The following is a 22,518-nucleotide window of genomic DNA, read 5'->3' on the forward strand; positions in this document are numbered from 1 at the left end:
AAGTACTTTTCATTTAACTCAAACCTCCTGGCATTATCATTATCTGAGATAAAATGACAGATGCTATATAGAAATTAAAGCCAATGCATTGTGTTAACATATTGCCAAACATCTAATACAATATGTTAAGGGGGCATATTCTGGAATGAAAACATTATTTTAATAAAGATATTATAAAATAAAGGAAAAATCTGGAAAGTACATATCATGAATATGAATGTTTTTATAAAGTTAAAAATACTCTTACTGTATGATCCAGAAATTCAACACCTAGGTATTTACCTGAGAAAAATGAAAAGATATGTCCACACAAAACCTGTGAGTGAATATTTATGACTGCTTTTTTTAATAATCACTCAAACTGGAAACAATATGGTAGGTCTATTCAATGGAATATCACCCAGCACTAAAAAGTGAATTTACTGTTACATAAAATGACATGGACATATCTTAAAAGCATTATGCTACCTGAAGAAGGTCAGACACACAGTATGATTCCATTTATATGACTGATAGTCTGGGAAAGGCACAACTATAGGGACAAACATTAGATTAGTGGTTACCAGGAGATGATAGTGGTAGGGGAGCAGGTTAGCCCCAAACTTTTGGAAGTGATGGAAATGTTCCATATTCTGAGATAGTGATTATGTGACTTGATACATTTGTCAAAACTTCATTGAACTGCACAGCTAAAGAAAGAGTATATTTTACTCTAAATTATACCTTGATAAAAAAAGAAAAAATTGTAAAACCCTCTCCCCCTTAATATTAAAATTTTTAAAAGAAAACAAAAATGTATGTTATTAAAGAAGCATTATGTCACTGTGGTGCAAAAACGAACACTTAATAATTCTTTTTGGAATGTCAAAGTAATCTTACTTCATATACAAGCTCATGGTGAAAATGAGGTACTTCCAGTTCCTTAAGGCAATGTTCAGCTTCAGATATGTCTCCAGAGAGTAAATACTCTTTCAGCAGCATAACAATCTATTAGATTTAAAGATTGAGATGTGTTAGAATTCTTGATTTTTAAAAAATTCTGTTTTGCCTAAGGATTTATTTACCCTCATCTCAATATAGTACATGATAAATAGGTCACAGACAGTTGTCTAAGAATAGTCTTGACATGACACTATCATAACAGAATTTTTTAATAATTAAAAAGCAAATTCCCAAATTTTAAATGGTTCATAGTCATGAAGGTAATGCAGTGTTTCGGTGTGTTTCAATAATCCACTGCGATCGATGAGTAGACTTAAGATGTGTTTGGCCTGAGTTGTGACCATAATGCTTCAATGCTCCCTGTAAAACAAGGGACCTTAAATACCACTAGAGGGCACTAACTGAAAGTCTCAAAATGAATTTTTAAAGTGGTGCAAACCCATTTCCATCGGCATGACATTAAGTGGGAGCCAAAAAATGAGAGATAATAGGGCTTTACTAGACAGGGCAAAGATTTCCAAAGCAGTTTTCTCTTTTCTCTACAACTGAAGATTTGAGGACCATTATTTAAAACGTTCGTCAGTAATTCAGCTTCCAGTTATAGCTAAGGAGGCAAGTCTTGACTCTCCTGTTGAAAGTTGCACAAGAACATCTATGGCTCCAGAGAAAAGAAGTTTTTCAACACAAGAACTTCAACGAGGAATGTCCTCCCCTATACATCGCCTGTTAAAAAAATCTTTGCACCTAGTAGACACTCAATGAATATTGGCTGACTGAAATCTCATTTAAGTATGTTCTACTTTCAACTTCTACAATGTATTTCCATTAAAAGTATAGTAAAATTTGATCAACAGAATATATCTTGAGGAATAATTGCTATTATGCTTTAGGAAAATAAATATTTGAAGCATGTTACTTGAATAAAGTATTTTCACTTTATAATTATAAGCTAATATATTTATTATTTAAATTACATCACTTAGTTTTTTAACTTTGTTATTAAAGTATTTAAGTGTTTCCCATTGGGTCCCATGCATTGTTGAGAACGATAAATTATAAATACATGTATATATTTCTGAAAGTCCTCTCTGTCCAACTCATCCTTCCATGTAAAATAAATGAATATCCAAATAATGTCAACCTCATATATTGGTAGTTTTACTTCAATTTCATCGTGACCATTTTTTGTTGTTGTGATAATTCACATACCATAAAACAGTTCTGCAGTTTCTCAAAATACTAATTTTGAGAAGCATTATCATCCTAACAATATTAAATCTTTCAGTCCATAAACATGGGATATCTTTCTACTTATTTAGGCCTTATTTAATTTCTTTCAACAGTGTTTTGCAGTTTTTGGTGCACAAGATTTGCACTTCCTTTGTTAAATTTATTCCTTTGTATTTTAATCTTTTTTATGCTATTACAAATGCAACTGTTTTCTTAATTTCATTTCAGACCATTCATTGCATTGCTAGTGTACAAAAGACCTAGAATTAAATTCTGTACACTGATCTTGTATCCTGCAACTGTGCTGAATTCGTTTATAATAGTTTGGTGTTTTTGTTTTTTTGAGAATTCACTTGGATTTTCTGTATACAGATCATGTCATCTGGGAACAGAGATAGTTTTACTTCTTCTTTTCCAACTTAGATGCCTTTATTTTATTTTCTTGCTGAACTGCTCCGGTACTTCCACTGTTTTTATACCTCAATTTTTGTAATAACTTTAAAAATTTTTTAAAACAGATATTGCAATCATGACATTACAAACACCAACTCATCTACCTTAACATATATAAAAACAAAACTGGTCAAAGCTCTAACAATATTTAGAGCTCCTTAACACTCAAACTTGGTATACATATCATTAAAATATTTATTAAATATCAAAACTATAGTCACATGAAAGATTATACTCAAAAATCAGAAGCACATGTACTATATAAATCTTCTAATTTTCTTAAAAATCTTCAAATAGGATTAACTACTTTTTCTGGTTTCTTATTATAGAATATCACTTTGCTGCCAGAAAAAAAAATCCAGAGAGAATAAATCTGGTATTAATGCAAAAACCAATTACTTTTTCTTTTAAAGAATGCATACAGGTAGTGAACTTCCCTACAAAAATCTACCACTCTGATCTACTGTAGTGTTCATAATGCATAACTTACAATCTGAGACCACCCAGTTTCAAACTGCTCTTATAAATATGGACATTTACTGAATAACTACAAAACAGAAACTCAACAGTCTGAAAAATTTTACATTCCAAGAAAAAGACTTTAGGTATTCCTCTGAGGTTCCTACACAGCCTTCTTCATGAAAACCCCTTTAACTTAACACAGTCTTAGTTTAAGTCAGAGAAACCATAAAAATTTAATAATGACTATATAATTATTGTATAATTTATAGCAAAAGGGCATAAATCCAAATATATAAGGATTATTCCATTTTCCACTTGCAGCTATAAGACTGAAATTAATTTTTGTCCACAACAATACCAGCTAGAGGGTAGAGTTTGTTTCCCTGAAGAATACATATAAATTAAGCTAAAGACAATGCCCAGTAGTTACCTCTTTAACAAGGTGGTTAAGAGACTGCTGCCCACCTCCAGAGCCCCAAACACTGTCCTTGCGCTTTCCACCTTTAGACATACTCAGAAGCACGGTAGCCTTGTCCAGAGCAGCTCTACAAAAAAAAAAAAAAAAAAAAAGTTAATTTTGACATATGGACATGCTTGAGATTGACCAAATTATGGATGAAGTTGGGGGAAAATACCCCATATACACTAAAAGCTTTCATATAACATAAAAGCAACCTAAAGTTCAGAAGTCTCTTAAAAAACTATTTTTCAAGATAAAAAGTTGGGAACAAAAAAAGTTGCTTCTCATATTAATATTCTCTCACTCATTTCCATTTCTTGGTCAACGAAAGTCTAATAACGTTATTTCAAAATTACTGATCTAGCCTGAGAAGGAATGTTTCACCTAAAACTAACTTTTACATAGATCCATGCCTTTCCACCAGGGCAACCATGCCACTCTGACCTGAAGTAGTCCTAGAAAATTAATATCTATACCTGTGAAAACCTAAGACATGGCTAAGTACAAGTCTAAGTTTCCAGGAAGTTATGAAAAATCACTGAGCATAACTCCCAAATATCACATTTAGCTTAAAATTATACCAAAGAAAAAAGTGAAAAACATTATTTCCTAAGATTTCTATAGCAAATAAATACAGAATTGAAAACAGGGCTCCTTTGTTAATACTGTCCATCTTATTAGAATATTAAATAATTACAGAATATTAAAACCTAAAGGGACCTTAAAAAACATTCCAAGTCCCATCCTTTCATTTTATAAATAAGGAAACTGAGGCCGAGAGAAAAGTGGCTTGACATAAAGGTAGCTAACAGTTTAGCTAAAACCCAGAACTTCTGCATTATAGTACTGTCTTCTTTCTGTTATATCATGTCAAGAATCTCTCAATTTTGTTTTAATGGTAAAGAGTACACAAAAATGACAAATAGGCATCCACAAAGTCTGATTAATTCAAGTGTCATTTCAACAGAATCCTGTAGAACTTTCCCCTATTTTGAAAGTCTAAGTAGAAAAATTAATTTACTTACCTAGCCTGTACACAATCTACAGTTCCTTTGTAACTATCAATATAGGTATTACATAAAATTCCATCTCCAACAGCTCTAGCAATAAACTGGCCCACCAGCTATAATAAGAAAAAAAAAGAGCTATATAAAAAAATCTAAAATAAAGCTTTATAGGACACAATTTCTAAAAACATAAATGATAAAGACTGGTTGAACTACACAGTCAATACCTAAGACATGTTGGAGTATTCAAAAAACACCTATTTAGCACCTACTGTTTATGCCTGGCATACACTCCCACATCTTAACCTTCAAGTTAAAAGCCATGGGGGCATAAAATATCTGTTTTGCTCACTACTGAATCCCCAACACGTTGCACACTGCTTGAAACATAGCATATCATCAAAAATACTTGCTAGTAAGTCAATGACTTAATAGTCAAGAGAAACATCTCTTCTGGAAAGAAAAAAATTGGACTATGGTCTCTCAAAACTGTTTGATTAAAGGAATTTATCTGAGGGGGAAAAGCTGTGCACAAATATTTATCTGAAAGTATGTTCATAGCATTATTTCTTAAAAAAACTGGAAACAACTTAGTGTCTAACAGTAATTGTGTGGTTGAATGGTATATATGTAAGACGGTACACCGTGTGGCCAAATATGTTTACCACATTTTATGGTGTAAGAAAAATCAAGTTTACCAAGTAACATATACAGTATGATTCCACTTTTTATTAAAACAAAAAATGTAAGGATATGTAAAAACCATACACTGATATATACCCACAAAAAGTAGAACAGAAGATTTAAACACCAAAATGTTAACAGTGGTTATTTTTGCTGTCCTTTCTTCCTTTTGCCTTTTATTTTTCAAAACTTCTATAATGACTATTAACTTATGTACAGTTTTTTTTTAAAGTATGGGTATTGTATAAAAAGAAAAAAAATTCATGTTTGAATCACAGCTCAATACTGACACAGACTACTTACTGTCTGTCACAGGAAAGTAAAACAGAAACAGCAGTTATGTTAACCTACCTATAGTCTATTCCTAAATTAATGTTTAAGTGCTCCTACCTTGCTTTAAAACTCTGCTCAGGTAAATAGCAACGATTTCACACATTTTCAATTTCAAACCAGAAAGTCATATTATAGTGTCAGCATGTATAAAATCTAATAAAAGCAAAAGGCTTTGAACAGAATCTAAACAACAAAAGCATACATAAGTCATGAATTTTCTAATTATTTCCCCACAAAGCTACAAAAGGGAACAATCTTATTTATCATTATTTTTATAATAAACATTAGTGAAGCAAACTCAATCCTCAATTATAACAATCTACGTTTTTTAAAAATCCTAGCTCATGAAACAGCTTAACTACATGTAATAAAGAATATACAGACAGCAAAAAAAACATGACCTAGAAACTATACAGAGCATGGCGGGGAAAAGTAAGATATAAAATTACAGTGTGATGAAAACTATGTTGCGGGGGTGAAAACAGCTAGGGAAAAATACACTAAAACATTAGAGGGCTATCTTTGTGTGACAGGGAGTATGGGCCAGTTTTTCTTCTTTCATCTAATAAAATTTCCTAGGAGTATGTATTAGTTCTATACTTGCAAGTGAAGTAGACAGAGAGAATGAACAAGAGGAAGAATCATACAAACCTGTGGTGCTCTAGGAGTATCCAATGCTAATTCAGGTAGATCTTTCAACAATTTATCAAATGATTTTTCTACATCATTTGTGCTCATTACTGTCCCACAAAGGTCAGAAAGAAGCTTAGATGTCATTTCTCTATGACTAGCTTTTCCCTCCAATGCCAATGACACTGCCAACACTGGTACTCCACTTTTCATTTCGCCAAGATTTAAATCTCTTAGCATTTCCTATTCAAAAAAAAAAAAAGTATGTCACTGCCTATAGTTCAATTTAATTTAATTTTATTTTTGAAAAAAATCAAGATATTACCCATATATCCTTCTCTCTCCTTCACTGGAAAAAATCAGAGAAAACACTCAAAATTTGGGGATAAGATAAATACATCTTTTTCTACATATAAATACTGATCCACTTTAAGCTTCAACTGTCTGAACATCACTAAAATCAAGAATGTGAACTACACCTAAAATAGTTTATTAAACTACATAGTATTGCTAAGTTTGGTGTTAGGAGTTAACTAACCCTCTGCCTTATACTCTATTACTTCTAGAAATAGTGTTTTATGAGCATTTGTAGGGAAATTCATTTTACATTATCATAAGCTGTTTATACTCTCTTCACCCAAATATTTATACTTTCATATAAAGTTTAAAATGAGATCTTAAACCACTGTTTTTAAGTGGGATTATTGTTTTAAATGCTGGGATAAAGTAAAATTTTCTCTTAAAAAATATAATAGCAGCAGCTAATACTTACTGACCACTTACAGTATATCAGGAATTATAACAGCCACCTTAGTTTATACTCTTTGAGGGAGGTATTATCATCATACTCACCACACCCAAAGCACAGAAAAATTAAGTATTTGCTGAGGGCACCCAGAGGAGTGCCCAGGTTGGAAGTGGAATATAGGCAGTATGACCACAGAGACTAACTTGTAACTCAGTTACTTAGAGTAACGACTACTAACAAGGACACCGGTTAGGTAAGCTGAACAAATACTTGGTTTTATTCCTACAAAACCTCAAAGCTATCAAACCTCATATTATCAGACAAACCAAGAAAACCCAGTCTAGGGGCTGCCCTGGTGGCACAGTGGTTGAGAGTCCGCCTGCTGACGGGTTCGTACCCCGGTCCGGGAAGATCCCACATGCCATGGAGCGGCTGGGCCCGTGAGCCATGGCCGCTGAGCCTGCGCGTCTGGAGCTTGTGCTCCGCAACGGGAGAGGCCACAACAGTGAGAGGCCCACGTACCACAAAAAAAAAAAAAGAAAACCAGTCTTAATTAAAAGAATCTAAATTATAAAAATCTTCTATGGAGATGCAATTTTATTACTTTAAGTCAGTAATACTAAACTACCGAAATAGACCAATAATTAAATTTTACCCTTTTAGATTTACTTTACAAACAATTTGTAACACAGTAAATGTTCCCATACAAATTATGCTTCAAAAACACATTTGTGGGGCTTCCCTGGTGGTGCAGTGGTTAAGAATCCACCTGCCAATGCAGGGGACATGGGTTCGAGCCCCGGTCCGGGAAGATCCCACATGCCACGGAGCAACTAAGCCCATGTGCCACAACTACTGAGCCTGTGCTCTAGAGCCCGCGAACTACAACTACTGAAGCCCGTGTGCCACAACTACTGAAGCCCACGTGCCTTGAGCCTGTGCTCCACAACGAGAAGCCACCACAATGAGAAGCTCGCACACCACAACAAAGAGTAGACCCCGCTCACCACAACTAGAGAAAGCCCGCACACAGCAACCAAGACCCAAAGCAGCCCAAAATTAAATAAATTAAATAAATTAATTAAATATATAAATTTAAAGCAAAAAACCACCACACATTTGTTCTCTTGATTTCTGTATGCGTTCTTTTCCAAACTTTTGTATCTGTGTTCTTTTCTGGACAGAGTACAAAGATAAATTTTATTCTAGTCCTAAGCATTGAAATGAATGTCAAAAAAATGGAACTGAGGCATTTTTAATGAGATCCCTAAGGACATTTTAGAAGGTCCATAAATGCCTTGAAATTAATTATATTTTATAAACTATCCATTATAAAAATGCTATAATTATAAAAATTATTGTGTTGTGCCATTTTTCAGAGAAGAAAATGGCACAGAGCCCTCATCTGATCCCAAATAGGTAAGAAGTGGTCTAAATAAAATTTTAGTCCATTTCTTAGTTAGAAATTCATTTATGCATAAGAAAATGCTTAAACTTTTTCAGTGATCCAAGATCATTCTGAATACGCTGTTTTGCTTTTAACAGTGTCTGCTCTCCTATATTAAATAAATTATACTTTCAACTTTAAACCTACCGCAACTTCATTAGTATCTCCGTGCTCAAAATATTCCTGTATGATTGGTGTTAAAGTCTTCTCAAATGCCATTTCATCCAAAGGCAAAACTACAGTTTCATAAACACAGTTTTCCTGGAAAGGGAAGGGGCAGAAAGTTATAAATTAAAGAACAAAATATTCAGATGAACTGAAATTGTTTCACAATTTTATACTCCAACTGGTTAGTAATACCCATTCAGGGCAAGAAAAAGAGATGCTACATACTTTGATCACTTGTATAATATAAAAACAGAATCTATGTCACTGTTCTTTTATAAAATCTGAATACAATAAACCAACATACAGATTAAAACCACTAACTACAGCAAATATATGACTTGCTTCTGATCCCCCATATCTTCTGTTAATTTTTTTTCTCTCTCCCACAAAACCAATACTTCAGTGACCAAAAAGCTTTAAGCTTCCTATCACACCTAGTAGTTCCATTAAAACTTCACTTAAAAAAAAAAAAAAACAGCAGGAGCCAAAGCCTTCATGATTAGTATTATGATAATAAAAAAGCCCTTATAACAAAAATCAATGTTGTAGTGACCAAAATATCTCTTAAGGAAAAAGCATTATTCAACTGAAATTTCAAAAAGAATAAGATGTCCAATAATCTTCTATCCCCCTTCTCTGCAAAAAAAAGCCCTGAAATGTTTATATGCAACTCGTGACTGGCTTCAGTCTAACAACATACTTTCAAGTCTTTCAAGACTATATATTAAAATTAGAACACTTAGCAAAGATTTTATAGTACTTGAATCCTACTGGTTTTAAAATATATTTTTCATGTTCCCTTAGAAATATTTCCATGTCTAATTATTAAATTCAGAAACCAAGTACAAATTATTCATACATTACTATCAGTTAACTTGGTTTTCTAATCCAAAATTAACCTGACAGTCTGAAAGGACTGAATATATATGATTTAGATATACATACTAATGTGTGTAATATGTGTACACACATATATACACACTCATATACATATCAGATAATCACACAAATTATAATCACACATTATAAAATTATATATGATTTGAATGGTATAGACTATACATATAGAATACATGATTTGACAAATGTAGGAGTATACTACAAACATGAGGTCAAAAAGTTTATAAGTATTTTAAGTATATATTACAGAAAGTAAAACACTTCTACCTGGTCATCATCATAGTTAGGATCTTTCACATCCACCTCCTCCACATCATATACCTGTCCAGGTGTACCCCAGACACCTTTGCCTCCAGCACCACCTGAAAAAGTTTAGAACTGAGAAAGGAGAGTGCATAATGTCCATAGTTCATAAATTTTAATTGAAATCTGAAATAATTCTAGATGTTCAGGTGTTAATTCAATAGCTGTAAAAACTGTATTTTAATTTCTATGCTAGTGATTTTGCCAGTTGAGAATTATATGTTAAGCCTCTTTTTATTCAGATCACTGATTTTTCAGTAATGATTAGATATTACATAGTTTATAACCTATTTCCAGAAAAACAAGTTGAAATAGCCTACAAAGTTAAAACTAAAAAGGCAGATGCTTTAAAATAAAAGCAAAAACAAACAAACAAACGAAAAAAATCAGAAAAATAGCTGTAGTGGCGACCTCAAGGCAAGTGATACTGCAGTGGAGCTCTAAATTCTATCTGACATATCTTGGGAACAGCAACAACAAAAAAGAAATATGCTGAGCCAGAAAGATGTGGCATGTAAAACGCCACAAGGGAGAAATTATTCAAAAACGAAGTACACTGACCACCATCAAATGTTTTAAAGTCAAATACTCTTTAGATATAAAAAGAAACAAATACTTCACAACTAGAAATATGTTACAAATAACTAATTGCTATTGAAGCATTAACACAACTAATCATCATTTCTACTTCTCTACATACAAATTCACCAGCAGAAGTTTAACAATTCCAACTTTCAAGGTTGCTTTACTAAATAAACGTATTGAAATGTTTTTATAAGCTCAGTATATTGCATTATTTTTAAAGAACTTGTACAGTATCACCAGTTGGGGGGGGGGGAGGTTTTTATTTTACACATAGAGTATAATTCTTGCCACCAGAGCAAAACAGAATCTGATAACTAGGTTTCATTTTGACCCAGCCAATGGTTGCAGAGCCATTCAACAAAAATAACAATTTCTGACAGGGCACAAAAACATTTTACAAGTATCCTAGGCCATAATTTGAAGCTCCCACCATTTAGAAGTTGGTGAAATCTCCAAATTGCATCAAAATTCTATGACAGACAGAGGCTGACAGACCCCTCATTCAACAAATATTTAAGTACCCAGATTGCTAGTCACTACTCCAGGCACTGGAGATACAGCAGTGAAACAAGACCATTCCACTCCAGTACCTAAAACAAACAGACCTGAAAAGAACTCAGAACCAGATCTACAAAATTATTAAAATTCTGACCCAGATATTACCAGTCAAATTATATTTATCATGTATTCTTAACAATGGACATAACTAATTAGATTCATTAGATAATAGACATGATGAATTTCTGACCCTACTTCTTTCAAGCAGAATTAGAGAATACATGCACAATTCTTAACTGTGAAGAACACTGGTGTGTATTTTGCTGGAAATATGAGATAAAGTACCGCTCAAGAAAACTAATCTACTCAAACAAGAAAAAAAGGTTCAACTTAAAAGAAAAAGTGGTATGGTCCTCAGATTATTACTATGTAAAAACATATACAAACCGTAAAACCTTAACATTATCACTGTTTAAATTTCTCTCATTCTTAGAACAAGGAAACTGTAGTATAATAATCAGATAATATTTTTTCCATTTGTGTCTTTGGACGTGGTATATACTAACCTTTCTTTGGTAGTCCCCTTCCTTTCCCAGATCTGGATCGCCTATCTAGCAACCTTCCCTTTGGACTGGTTGGTACAGTTACTCCACTTCTAAGGCCTTCACTTCCGTTATCACTGACGGAATCGCCTCTGCCGGAGTCCCGGGACGAGTTTTTCCGTAGCCGCCTTTTCACCTTGGCATTAATTTTAGCTTCATTAATGGAGGATGCCGAAATCCAATTTCCATTTATCTCATTCTTTATTTCCTCAGTCCCAGCATTTTCTTCATCACCAGAAAAGAGAGAGTCACTTAAATTATCAGGCTCTTAAAAAGAAAATGAAGGAAAAGAATTCTAAGTATTTTAACCATCTACTGCTATACCAGTTATAGTCATAAGTTATACCAAGTTGAATCACATGAAATTATCATTTTTGTAGGTTACAGTCACATATTGGCAATTTCATATGGCTCAGTCCAATACATGACAACAAACTAGTAGTACTTTTCACATTACCATGCCAAATGAACTAAGGCACTGAATGTTAATGAAAAATTTTACTGAAAGCATGTTATTTCATGTGTTTGTATCATAAAACCTTCGTTAATATAAACAACCAAATACAGTACAAAACCTTTGAGACTTTTATGAGCTAAGACAGTCAAGCAATTGGAGATAGTAAGAAAAGACTAAGGATCTTTAGGGAAGGTAGATAAACTAATATTTACAGAATGCCTATTTACCAGGCACTAGGCTGGGCACTTTGTCATTTATCCACAAGTTTGAGAGCTATTTACTACATTATTTATACAGACAAGGAAACTAAGGCTAAGACTGTTTAAATAACTTGCCAAATACCTCATAATTAATTGTGGACACTTAGAAAATAGTACTAATCCAAAGAGCATGAAAGGCATTTAGCAAATACGTGATCATATACGATTACTGTGCCAAACTGCTGATGCTTCACTGCTTTCAAAGAAAGCCATCATCTCAAAGTTCTAATTCATCTCTCCAAACCTGACTCACACTACTTACCATTCTCTGAAAATCTTCCAGACTGTGTAAGATTTGTACATTATCCCCTGAAAGACAGCAACATTAGGAGTTCCCAAAGGTCCTCCATTTAGAATGTCATCGTCACTGCTCTTTTCAGTTACCAAAATCCTTTAGGATATACAGCTGGAGTCTTACTTCCTCCATGAAAACTTTCCTAACAATTCTAGCCACAATAACACTCATACACTGCTCATTTACCACATCATGGAAATCACTTTGTTTCTTTTTATATGTCATTGCTTTTCCAAATAAGTCATAAGCCTCAAAAGAGGAACCATGCCTATACTGTAGTTTTTGTATCCTCAGCACCTAGCAGAGTATCCTTTATACCATCAACTCCAATGTCAATGGAGATCAAATGACATGGAGACACTGGGCATTACTCCAAAAACTTTTTAAGTCAGAAAGCTACTGAATTAGTTATCCCTGGGCCCAAGTTTTGTTCATTATGACTCACTCAACTCAGAGCTGAATCCCTCAAATGTTTTTAAATATTCCTAATAATTAGGATGTGTCAAGTCTATATGCATGGGCTTTAACATGTTTTTTTTTTTAAGTAATAATATGTAGAAACTAAAAATTTTTTAAATCAACCTATAAAAAGAAGCACAGATGTGTTAAAATCTTTACAATTCTTGACAAAAAGTATGAAAGTTAGTAACAAACCCTGTGGTAATCAAAAAACAAACAAAACATTAAGTAGAGCCAAATTACTTCGGCAGTCTCATAAGTAGTCTGCTGCCTTCAGTCTTCAAACCATTCTCCAAACTGCATGGAGACTGATTTCTCCCACTGAAAACCCTAGGTATTCCTATTGGGTCGAAATGAAGTGTAAACTCATTACATTGCAATGTTAGGTCCTTCATGATCTTGCCCCTATCACTAGAATAGCTGCTGACCACTCCCACATTCAAATGGTCAGAGCTGAGATTTGATACCATAGGTAGATGATGGGGGAATTAGTTTGTCAGAGGAATACAGGATATATTAAAAAAAGAGAGAAATTATAAAATGAGAGACCAGCTAAGAAAATGTTGCAGTATTCAGTCACAAACTAACTGGAAAGGGCAAGGTTAATAACTTTGGGGTAAATAAGAAAGTGACACTTTCAAAGAAAAACTAAAGGGCTTTCAAAGAGAATAAAGAATAAAACAGTGTTTTAAAAATTTTTAGACTAGGAAAGGAAGCCAGTGTTAGGAGGGTCAGTTTGAGACATCATCATAACTAAACTACTATGACTAGTAGTAACAGCAGTAGCAGTAGTCAGTCATAATAGTCATATTACTTCTTCTATCATTACCATCAGTACTGTTACCTACTGTATCAGGTTCCAAGCACTTTACATACATGGTCTATAATCCTCACAAAGCTCTATAATGAAGCTGTTTATCCTCATTTTTCAGAGAGAAGATGTTTCATAGAAAAGTTATATATCTAGAAAGGACTGTGGCCAGGATTCAAACCCACATTTGAATCTTAGACGACTATAACTATAGAAAATACAAAGCTAGAGTACAGCAGAGTGGTGACAGCTAAAGAAATAGGCAACAAGGGAATGAATACAAAGAGAGAAAAGAAGAGGAGGAAAGGGAAGGAAAGACCAGAGACCAGACAAATCAGATGGCATTTCATGTAAGAGTGGATGACTGAAGAAAACATTAAACATCTACCTCTAACATATTGCTTTCATTATTCTACAATTAAGGTAAGCTGCCACAACTGATCCAGAAGATAAAGGCCTCTCTTAGAATGCTTTAAAATGTCCCTCAGAGTACTAAAGTATTCAAGCAATCATATATCCTACACTTCAGTTTCTTCTCTTCAACTATTTTAATATCCTTTCAAATACACATTTATGTATCTACAACAGTAGACACATCTAGGTATATTTTATATATTAGATCTTATAATTTTTAACCCATGTTTGTATCAACTGCTCTTTTATATTCTGCTATTCATACTCACCTAAGTTTTGGGGTTCCATAACCACCACTGATCTGACTTTAAGAAGACCAAAATTAAAAAGATAAAAACCCTGAGTACAGAATCTGGTGACTTCTTTTCTACTATGTACTAATTCCCTCTTTCTGAATTCTCTGACATCTCAATAACCAGCCCAACTTATATTACACCACAGTACCAGATGATCACATTTTCAATTACTGGTCCACTGAGTTATATAATTAACAATATTAGCTCATTTTCATTTGTGACATACATAATATGTGCTATGGGTATGACACACATGCACGGTATCTCACTTAATCCTAACAATAAACCTATAAAGAGGGTATTTATAATCCCAGCTTTATACATGAAGAACTGAAGGTCAAAGCAAATAACCCACTTTCCCCAAGTAACAGAGATGGTAAAAGTAGAAGTTGGAATTAGTACACTAGTCTGTCTGACTTGGACTATTTGTTACAGGAAGCATTTATTGCAAAGAAGGTCTGCCTTAGGCTCATCGAAGTACTGAAGTATTTAAGGAAGTACTCAGCAGAGGCATCAAGAACAAGATTAAAACAAGGACTTGTTATAGTTAGAAAACAAAAAGTATAAAACTTAGAGCTGTGCCATCTAATAGAAATATAATGCAAGCCAAATATGTAATTTTAAATTTCTCAGTATTCATATTAAAAACTAAAAAGAAACAAGTAAAATTTATTTTAATATATTTTATTTAATCTAATAGATCCATTATATCAATTCAACATGTAACCAATAGAAAAAATTACTGAGGATTTCATCTCTTTCTTTCATACCAAGTCTCTTGAAATCTGGTATGTAATTTTGTACCTACGATACATCCCAATTCAGGTAAGTCACATTTCAAGTGCTCAACAGCCATATGTGACTACTGGCTATACCAGACAGTGCAGAGAAGAAACAATTACCTATCTGTGAAATATATTCTTAAATTTTATTATTACCATTCTCACCTCAATGAAGCAGGGACATGATACCAATTTGTAATCCTAAAAAACAAGTACTCATACAGCTATTGTATATAAAGCAGCACCAAAATAATCATTAATTATTGTAATTTTTTCAACTATAATTTTCTAGCACACTTTAAATCAGGTTCGTAAATACAAAATAGCAAAGAAGTTTCAACTTCAAAGTATGCATTCAGATCAAAGAAAACTATGTAACTGGACACAATAGTGAATTAAAGTCACTGAAAAAATGAAGCTGTAGTATTAAAAAATGAAATACGTTAAACATATTTACAGAGATTTTTTCAATATTAACCATCAAGCAAAGAATTATCTAAAGTGTACCAACATGAAAAGTTCTCACTCTTGAGACTATTTCAAAATCCTAATTAACTCTCTACTAAGATTATTCTGAAAACTATATATACATTTTCAGTGATCTGAAGTTATTTAGCTTTTGGACATATTCCACAAAACCGTTTTTATGATAATAATGTACTACTGAAGCATTATGGAAAATCAGGGGAAATACACAGTTAATTTATAATATACAGATTATTAGTTAGGAAAGATATCAATGATACCAATAGTTTATATTATAAAGACCACTAACTAGCTCATGTGAGAACAGTAATGAGCAGGTTCACTATTCTTCTCCTCTTCTACACCATATAGTTTATTATGAATAGTGGAGAATAAACATGAAATGTGAAAGGACAGGCAGAAAAATACAACATGTGATGAATTTCATAAAAATAAGAATCACAAACTTGATTTTTAAAATATGACCTGTTTTCTTATAGCATGAGTAAGATGGTTTTTAAAGTAAAGAAGTTTTCATAAAATTTGGTATGGCCTGAAACTTGCTCACAATACAGTCAAGGTTCCTTCAAGATATTATTTACCTGTAGGGTTTACATTCAGTATCTGCTCGTTTTCTATATCCATCGTTCCTTAATTTCACTTGCACTGATTAAATTACCAAATGGAACTCTTCCTCTGGGATGTTATTTCTTTAAAAAGAAAAAAAAAAAAAAAGCTTCAACATCTTCCAAACCAATATAATTAACGTAAATTCAATTTACTTACTCAGACTGTTAAAAAAAAAAATCACCACATAATTCCATTTTTTTTAAAGCATTCACTTTACTTTCAAAGAGCTTCCCCTAATTAACATTTGGTTTCAATCTTCTTGATAAGTTTATCTGTGTCAAAAAAAAAAAAAAAAAGCCTGTATTTCTGAATGTGCCAAAGCATCCCTTTAACTTGGAATTAAAAGATGTGTTTGCTACCATACGACCCAGCAATCCCACTACTGGGCATATATCCTGAGAAAACCATAATTCAAAAAGTCATATACCGGGCTTCCCTGGTGGCGCAAGTGGTTGAGAGTCCGCCTGCCGACGCAGGGGACGCGGGTTCGTGCCCCGGTCTGGGAAGATCCCACCTGCCGCAGAGTGGCTAGGCCCGTGAGCCATGGCCGCTGAGCCTGCGCGTCCGGAGCCTGTGCTCCACAACGGGAGAGGCCACAACAGTGAGAGGCCCGCATACCACAAAAAAAAAAAAAAAAAAAAAGTCATATACCACAGTGTTCATTGCAGCTCTATTTACAATAGCCAGGACATGGAAGCAACCTAAGTGTCCATCGACAGATGAATGGATAAAGAAGATGTGGCACATATATACAATGGAATATTACTCAGCCATAGAAAGAAACAAAACTGAGTTATTCGTACTGAGGTGGATGGACCTAGAGTCTGTCACACACAGAGAAGTCAGAAAGAGAAAGACAAATACCATATGCTAACACATATATATGGAATCTAAAAAAAAAAAAAAATGGTTCTGACGAACTTGGGGCTGGACAGGAATAAAGGCAAAGATATAGAGAATGGACTTGAGGACACGGGGAGGCGGAAGGGTAAGCTGGAACGAAGTGAGAGAGTGGCATGGACATATATACACTACCAAATGTAAAACAGATAGCTAGTGGGAAGCAGCCGCATAGCACAGGGAGATCAGCTCTGTGCTTTGTGACCACCTAGAGGGGTGGGAGGGAGGGAGACGCAAGAGGAAGGAGATACGGGGATATATGTATATGTATAGCTGATTCACTTTGTTATAAAGCAGAAACTAACACACCATTGTAAAGCAATTATACTCCAATAAAGATGTTAAAAAGATATGTTTGCTATACATGCTTATTTCAAGTTAAAGGAATATATACACATTCCAAATTTTTTAGGAATACCAGGCCTCATAATTAATCTGCTATACATAGATACTGATTAGTTTGTTACCAATGAACTCTAAGAACTAGTACTCTAAAATGCAAACAACGTGGTTTTGGTTAAAAAAAAAGACATGATTGACTTATTTTTCACACTAAAACATATCTGAAGGCAGATAAATCTGCCATTTCATCACGTAGGCATCTGTAATTACTGTTCTAAGACTCTGAGATCAGGAGAAATTTTTTAACATCTTTATTGGAGTATAATTGCTTTACAATGGTGTGTCAGTTTCTGCTTTATAACAAAGTGAATCAACTATACATATACATATATCCCCATATGTCCTCCCTCTTGCATCTCCCTCCCACCCTCCCTATCCCACCCCTCTAGGTGGTCACAAAGCACAGAGCTGATCTCCCTGTGCTATGCGGCTGCTTCCCACTAGCTATCTGTTTTACATTTAGTAGTGTATATATGTCCATGCCACTCTCTCACTTTGTCCCAACTTACCCTTCCCCCTCCCCGTGTCCTCAAGTCCATTCTCTACGTCTGCGTCTTTATTCCTGTCCTGCCCCTAGGTTCTTCAGAACCTTTTTTTTTTCTTTTAGATTCCATATGTATGTATCAGCATACGGTATTTGTTTTTCTCTTTCTGACTTACTTCGCTCTGACAGATTCTAGGTGCATCCACCTCACTACAAATAACGCAATTTTGTTTCTTTTTATGGCTGAGTAATATTCCACCATATATATATATATGCCACATCTTATTTAGCCATTCATCTGTCGATGGACACTTAGGTTGCTTCCATGTCCTGGTTATTGTAAATAGACTTGCAATGAACATTGTGGTACACGACTCTTGTTGAATTATGGTTTTCTCAGGGTATATGCTCAGTAGTGGGATTGCTGGGTCATATGGTAACTCTATTTTTAGTTTTTTAAGGAACCTCCATACTGTTCTCCAAAATGGCTGTATCAATTTACATTCCCACCAACAGTGCAAGAGGGCTCCCTTTGGGAGAAATTTTTTAAATCAGCATTTTCTAAAATGAGAGAATTACTTTTATAATCTGAAAAACCCATTCTTTTTTTTTTTAAATCTTACCTATTTAAGAAAGGAATAAGTACAATGACATTAGCATCTCTATATTTTAGACCTTGGTTTCAAAATGGCTTAAAAATTATTAATGCTGGAAGGTTCTGGTTGATGAAATCAGTTACCTTTTATTTAGACAATTAGTGATAAAAATCAACTGTTACTTGTAAAAAAAAAAAAACACTATCAAAATATATTTTCATAAAAACTATCACCAGAAGATTTAACCAAATGCGATTTCAGAATCTCTCTGGAAATATTTTTTAAATAGTGGTTTAGAGTACTTAAGTATTTATCTGTTTAAGAATTTATCTGTTTAGGTAACATAAGTTAGATGTAAGTCCTTCCGGCCACTTATAATCATTTCCCCAACAGTGTGACCTTTTTTTAAGATATAAAGTGCACAAATTAATAAGAATGACTAATAAACTAATTACAAAAAAGCATTTAGTTTTTATATAACATAACCTACTGTTAGTTGTCATTTTAGAAAGACGATATGATGCCTCTTGAAACTCAAAGGGAAAACTGACTTTTAAATTCCTCAATATATACCATTCTAACATGTTACAAGTTTTACAGCCCTTTTCTCCAGAAAACTTCTCCTTTCTCCTACCAACTTCAGATTTAGGGGAAAAAAAATGAACCTCAGAAATAAGTACATAGAGATAATGGACATATATACACTACCAAACGTAAGGTAGATAGCTAGTGGGAAGCAGTTGCATAGCACAGGGAGATCAGCTCAGTGCTTTGTGACCGCCTGGAGGGGTGGGATAGGGACGGTGGGAGGGAGGGAGACGCAAGGGGGAAGAGATATGGGAACATATGTATATGTATAACTGATTCACTTTGTTATAAAGCAGAAACTGACACACCATTGTAAAGCAATTATACCCCAATAAAGATGTTAAAAATAAAAAAAGATATATATACAAAAATAGTTTGTAAACATAAACATTTAGTATCCTCCAGGACTGAAAATGCCTTATTTGTTTCATTTCAGTATATGAATTACATGTTATAGGAGAGTGAAAATGTCACATGATACGTGTGTGAGATTTTTAAACTGGAGTTACATTTAAAAAATCATTTTCATTCTTGCTACAAATATGATCTTCAAGAGAATACTTTCTGAAGAACCTAACTAATAAAGGAAATGATTATAACTAATGTTTTAAAAGCCCTTTATAATTCAAAAAGAATTTTACACGCATTATTTCATGTACCTCTCAGAACAATCTTGAGGTAGGAACTCCACTTTGCATACAACTAAACAGACTCAGAGAAGGTAGATCACTAATCTCTCCAAAGAGAGATAGCTACTCACTGGAAGAACCAGGATTAGAACCCAGACCTTCTAAATCCACTACTGTTTGCACAAGTTCAACGCAAGACTTTAATATCCCACAGGAAGACTCTTTTCTAGGGTTAACAGAGAGAAGCTTACAAAAACACAGACCCCTACTGTTACAACAAATTTTTAAATACTGCTTTTCAAACACTAAAAATAATACCTAAACTATTACACAAACGGCAGGCAAAGAAAATTATCAGGTAATTGACTACAAATAACTTACCAGGTTTGTTTTTATTAAATAATTATCACAACAACAAGAAAAACTCCTGTCTGGGTCTTTTGGCAATCATAACACATTCAAGAACTCAGGCACACTTGATAGCAACACAGGTGTTTTAAAAGAGTTTACAGAAAGATAAAGATGTGCTCCCTGTTTTTACTCTCTTCAAAGTAATGAGGGTTTCCAGTTACTTAACAATCCTTAAAATTTTTGCCCCAAACTTAAATGTAAAGCAAAAAATCTAAACTCCACATCCTTCATACTAAACCATAAAATTAATTTTCAGTAAGAAAACAAAACTGTAAGTTAGACAAAAGGCTGAAATTAAACATTATTTTCATTTCTCCAGTGTGTTTCACAGAAACATACAATCAGAAGTATTCAATTGCCAAGACATTTACTAAAAGAGTCTGGCTTTCCCACCCCACCTCCCCCCAAAAATCTATTTCCTGAAATATACCTCATAAACCACTTCAACATTTTTTTGGAGTCAAGTTTAGGCCATACATTAACTACTACTTGTATTCATTCCAGGGCTACAATCATAGCTAACTAGCCTTTTAAAACAAAATCAGCTAAAAGCATTCGACCACAATGATGCAAAAATAAGCAGGAAAGAAAAATATCATTTATTTTTGCACTCCTAGCAACCATGTTTCCTTTCTTATTACTACAACAGAAAAACCAATCAAAATATAACTCAAAGACGCTTGCTGAGATATTAAGGAGTTTAATAAACCTGGAATAAAGGAAAGTTAAGGGCATAAATACCAATAATTTAGAACACATCTGCAGTGGTCCTTTTTTAAAAAAAAGTGAATGGTGGTTCCTAAAAAGCCTTACATTAGTAAGAATGCCAAAATTCTAAAATTTAACAGTGAAAATGCAACAAAAACACAGGCGGTGACTTTATATTCCCCCAGAGGAAGGTGCATTTTTAATCATTTTAATCATCTGTAGATATCACACAGTTGCTAGCTATGCGGTCAGTTCTCACTAGGGTGTAGGGAGACAGGCGATTTTGACGTCTGCAGTTTTGAAGCTCTTGGAAAAACAAACACCCTCCCCTTGAACACTGCAGCACCAAATTGACAAATACAGCCTATACAGCAAGCGTTTCACAGAAGGGGGCTCCCTTCCTGCCTTTGTTTTCTCCTGGAAATTTCATTTAAACTAAACAGCGACCCTTTACCCGACCGGGGGGTGGGGCGGGGGGCGGTCTGCGAAGTACGTGCAGAGCCCGGGTGGCGGGCACGTGTCCGCCTCCCAGAAGCCACTCCCGCCGCGGCCCGGCCCGCTTCCCCGCCGCGCAGGCCGGGACTCTCGCAGCACCCATTCAAGGCCGACCCCCGGGGGATGCTGGACCGGGGCGGCCGGAGGGCCGGGTCTGGGAAGACGGGCCGGGGGCCCCAAGGAGGCCAGGGGGCGGGGAAGGCGCAAACCTTCCTCACAGGATTTCAGTCAGGCCAGAAACTCGCCTCCAGACGCCCACCCCCAAAGGAAAGTATAAACTCGGCCTTCTGGGGGACGAGGAGCCCCTCGCCGGCGAGCGCCCCGCGCGCCCCTCTAAGCCCGGAGGGGGTCCGGGAGGCGGTGGGCCCGCGCCGCCACGCTCTGGGCCCAGGCCTCCCCAGCCCGGGGCGTTGGGGCGGGCGCGGCTGGGCCTGCCGAGCTCCAAAGAGGCAGCGGACCCCTCCCCGCCGGCTCGGACCTGACCTGGCCGCGGCCTCCACGCCCCTCCCCCTCCCAACGAGCGGCTGCCTCCGAGAAGAGGCAGGGGCTGCGGGAGAGGTCGCAGTCGTCCCAAGCGCGTGAGCCGCGCCGCCGCTACTGACCCCTCAGGCCGCCGCCGCCGTTCGTCCACGTCCCTGGTCCGCCGGCCCCGACACAGCACCTCAGCCCCTGCAGCCGCCTCGAAGCGTCTCGGGCCAGTTTCGCTCTGTTTTTGTTTTGTTCTACCCAGTAACACGGAGGCGACAGGTCAGCGTTTATTGGCCGAGGCGAAGAGCTCTTCTGGCCAATCGTGGCGGTAGAGCGGGAGTTGCGGAGGGAATAGGAGGGAAGTGAAACGTGGAAAGCTGGGCAAGGGCGCGGGAGGGCGCATGCGCGTCGGGCTCCGGGGCCTGGCTGGAGCGGGAGCAAGAGCGGGGAGGGAGGCTGGAGTTGGGGGAGGCTGGGAGGTGCGGCGGGATGGAAGTGTGGGAGAATCGGGCTGCG

The 22,518-nt window shown here is 35.6% G+C and overlaps 1 protein-coding gene across 3 annotated transcripts in view; it reads right to left on the bottom strand.

Moving 5' to 3' along the window:
* The window catches only part of PDCD4 (programmed cell death 4), a 29,015-nt gene extending 6,768 nt beyond the window's left edge, over window positions 1-22,247 (bottom strand). Inside the window, exons 1-9 of one of the 3 annotated variants that reach the window (XM_082854795.1) lie at window positions 22,137-22,247; window positions 16,294-16,401; window positions 11,417-11,677; window positions 9,732-9,826; window positions 8,544-8,657; window positions 6,223-6,444; window positions 4,573-4,670; window positions 3,518-3,632; window positions 880-987 (exon numbers count right to left, since the gene is read on the bottom strand). In XM_082854795.1, coding sequence (XP_082710921.1) covers window positions 880-987; window positions 3,518-3,632; window positions 4,573-4,670; window positions 6,223-6,444; window positions 8,544-8,657; window positions 9,732-9,826; window positions 11,417-11,677; window positions 16,294-16,336 — 1,056 coding nt within the window. In that variant the 5' untranslated portion in view covers window positions 16,337-16,401; window positions 22,137-22,247. Of the gene's footprint in view, window positions 1-879; window positions 988-3,517; window positions 3,633-4,572; window positions 4,671-6,222; window positions 6,445-8,543; window positions 8,658-9,731; window positions 9,827-11,416; window positions 11,720-16,293; window positions 16,744-22,136 lie in introns of those variants that run through there. The other 2 variants (XM_082854793.1, XM_082854794.1) reach the window with 2 other exon arrangements.
* Window positions 22,248-22,518: the final 271 nt, after the last annotated feature.

This window comes from Leucopleurus acutus (genome assembly GCF_964270905.1).
Source record: "Leucopleurus acutus genome assembly, chromosome: 14".
NCBI lineage: Eukaryota > Metazoa > Chordata > Mammalia > Artiodactyla > Delphinidae > Leucopleurus > Leucopleurus acutus.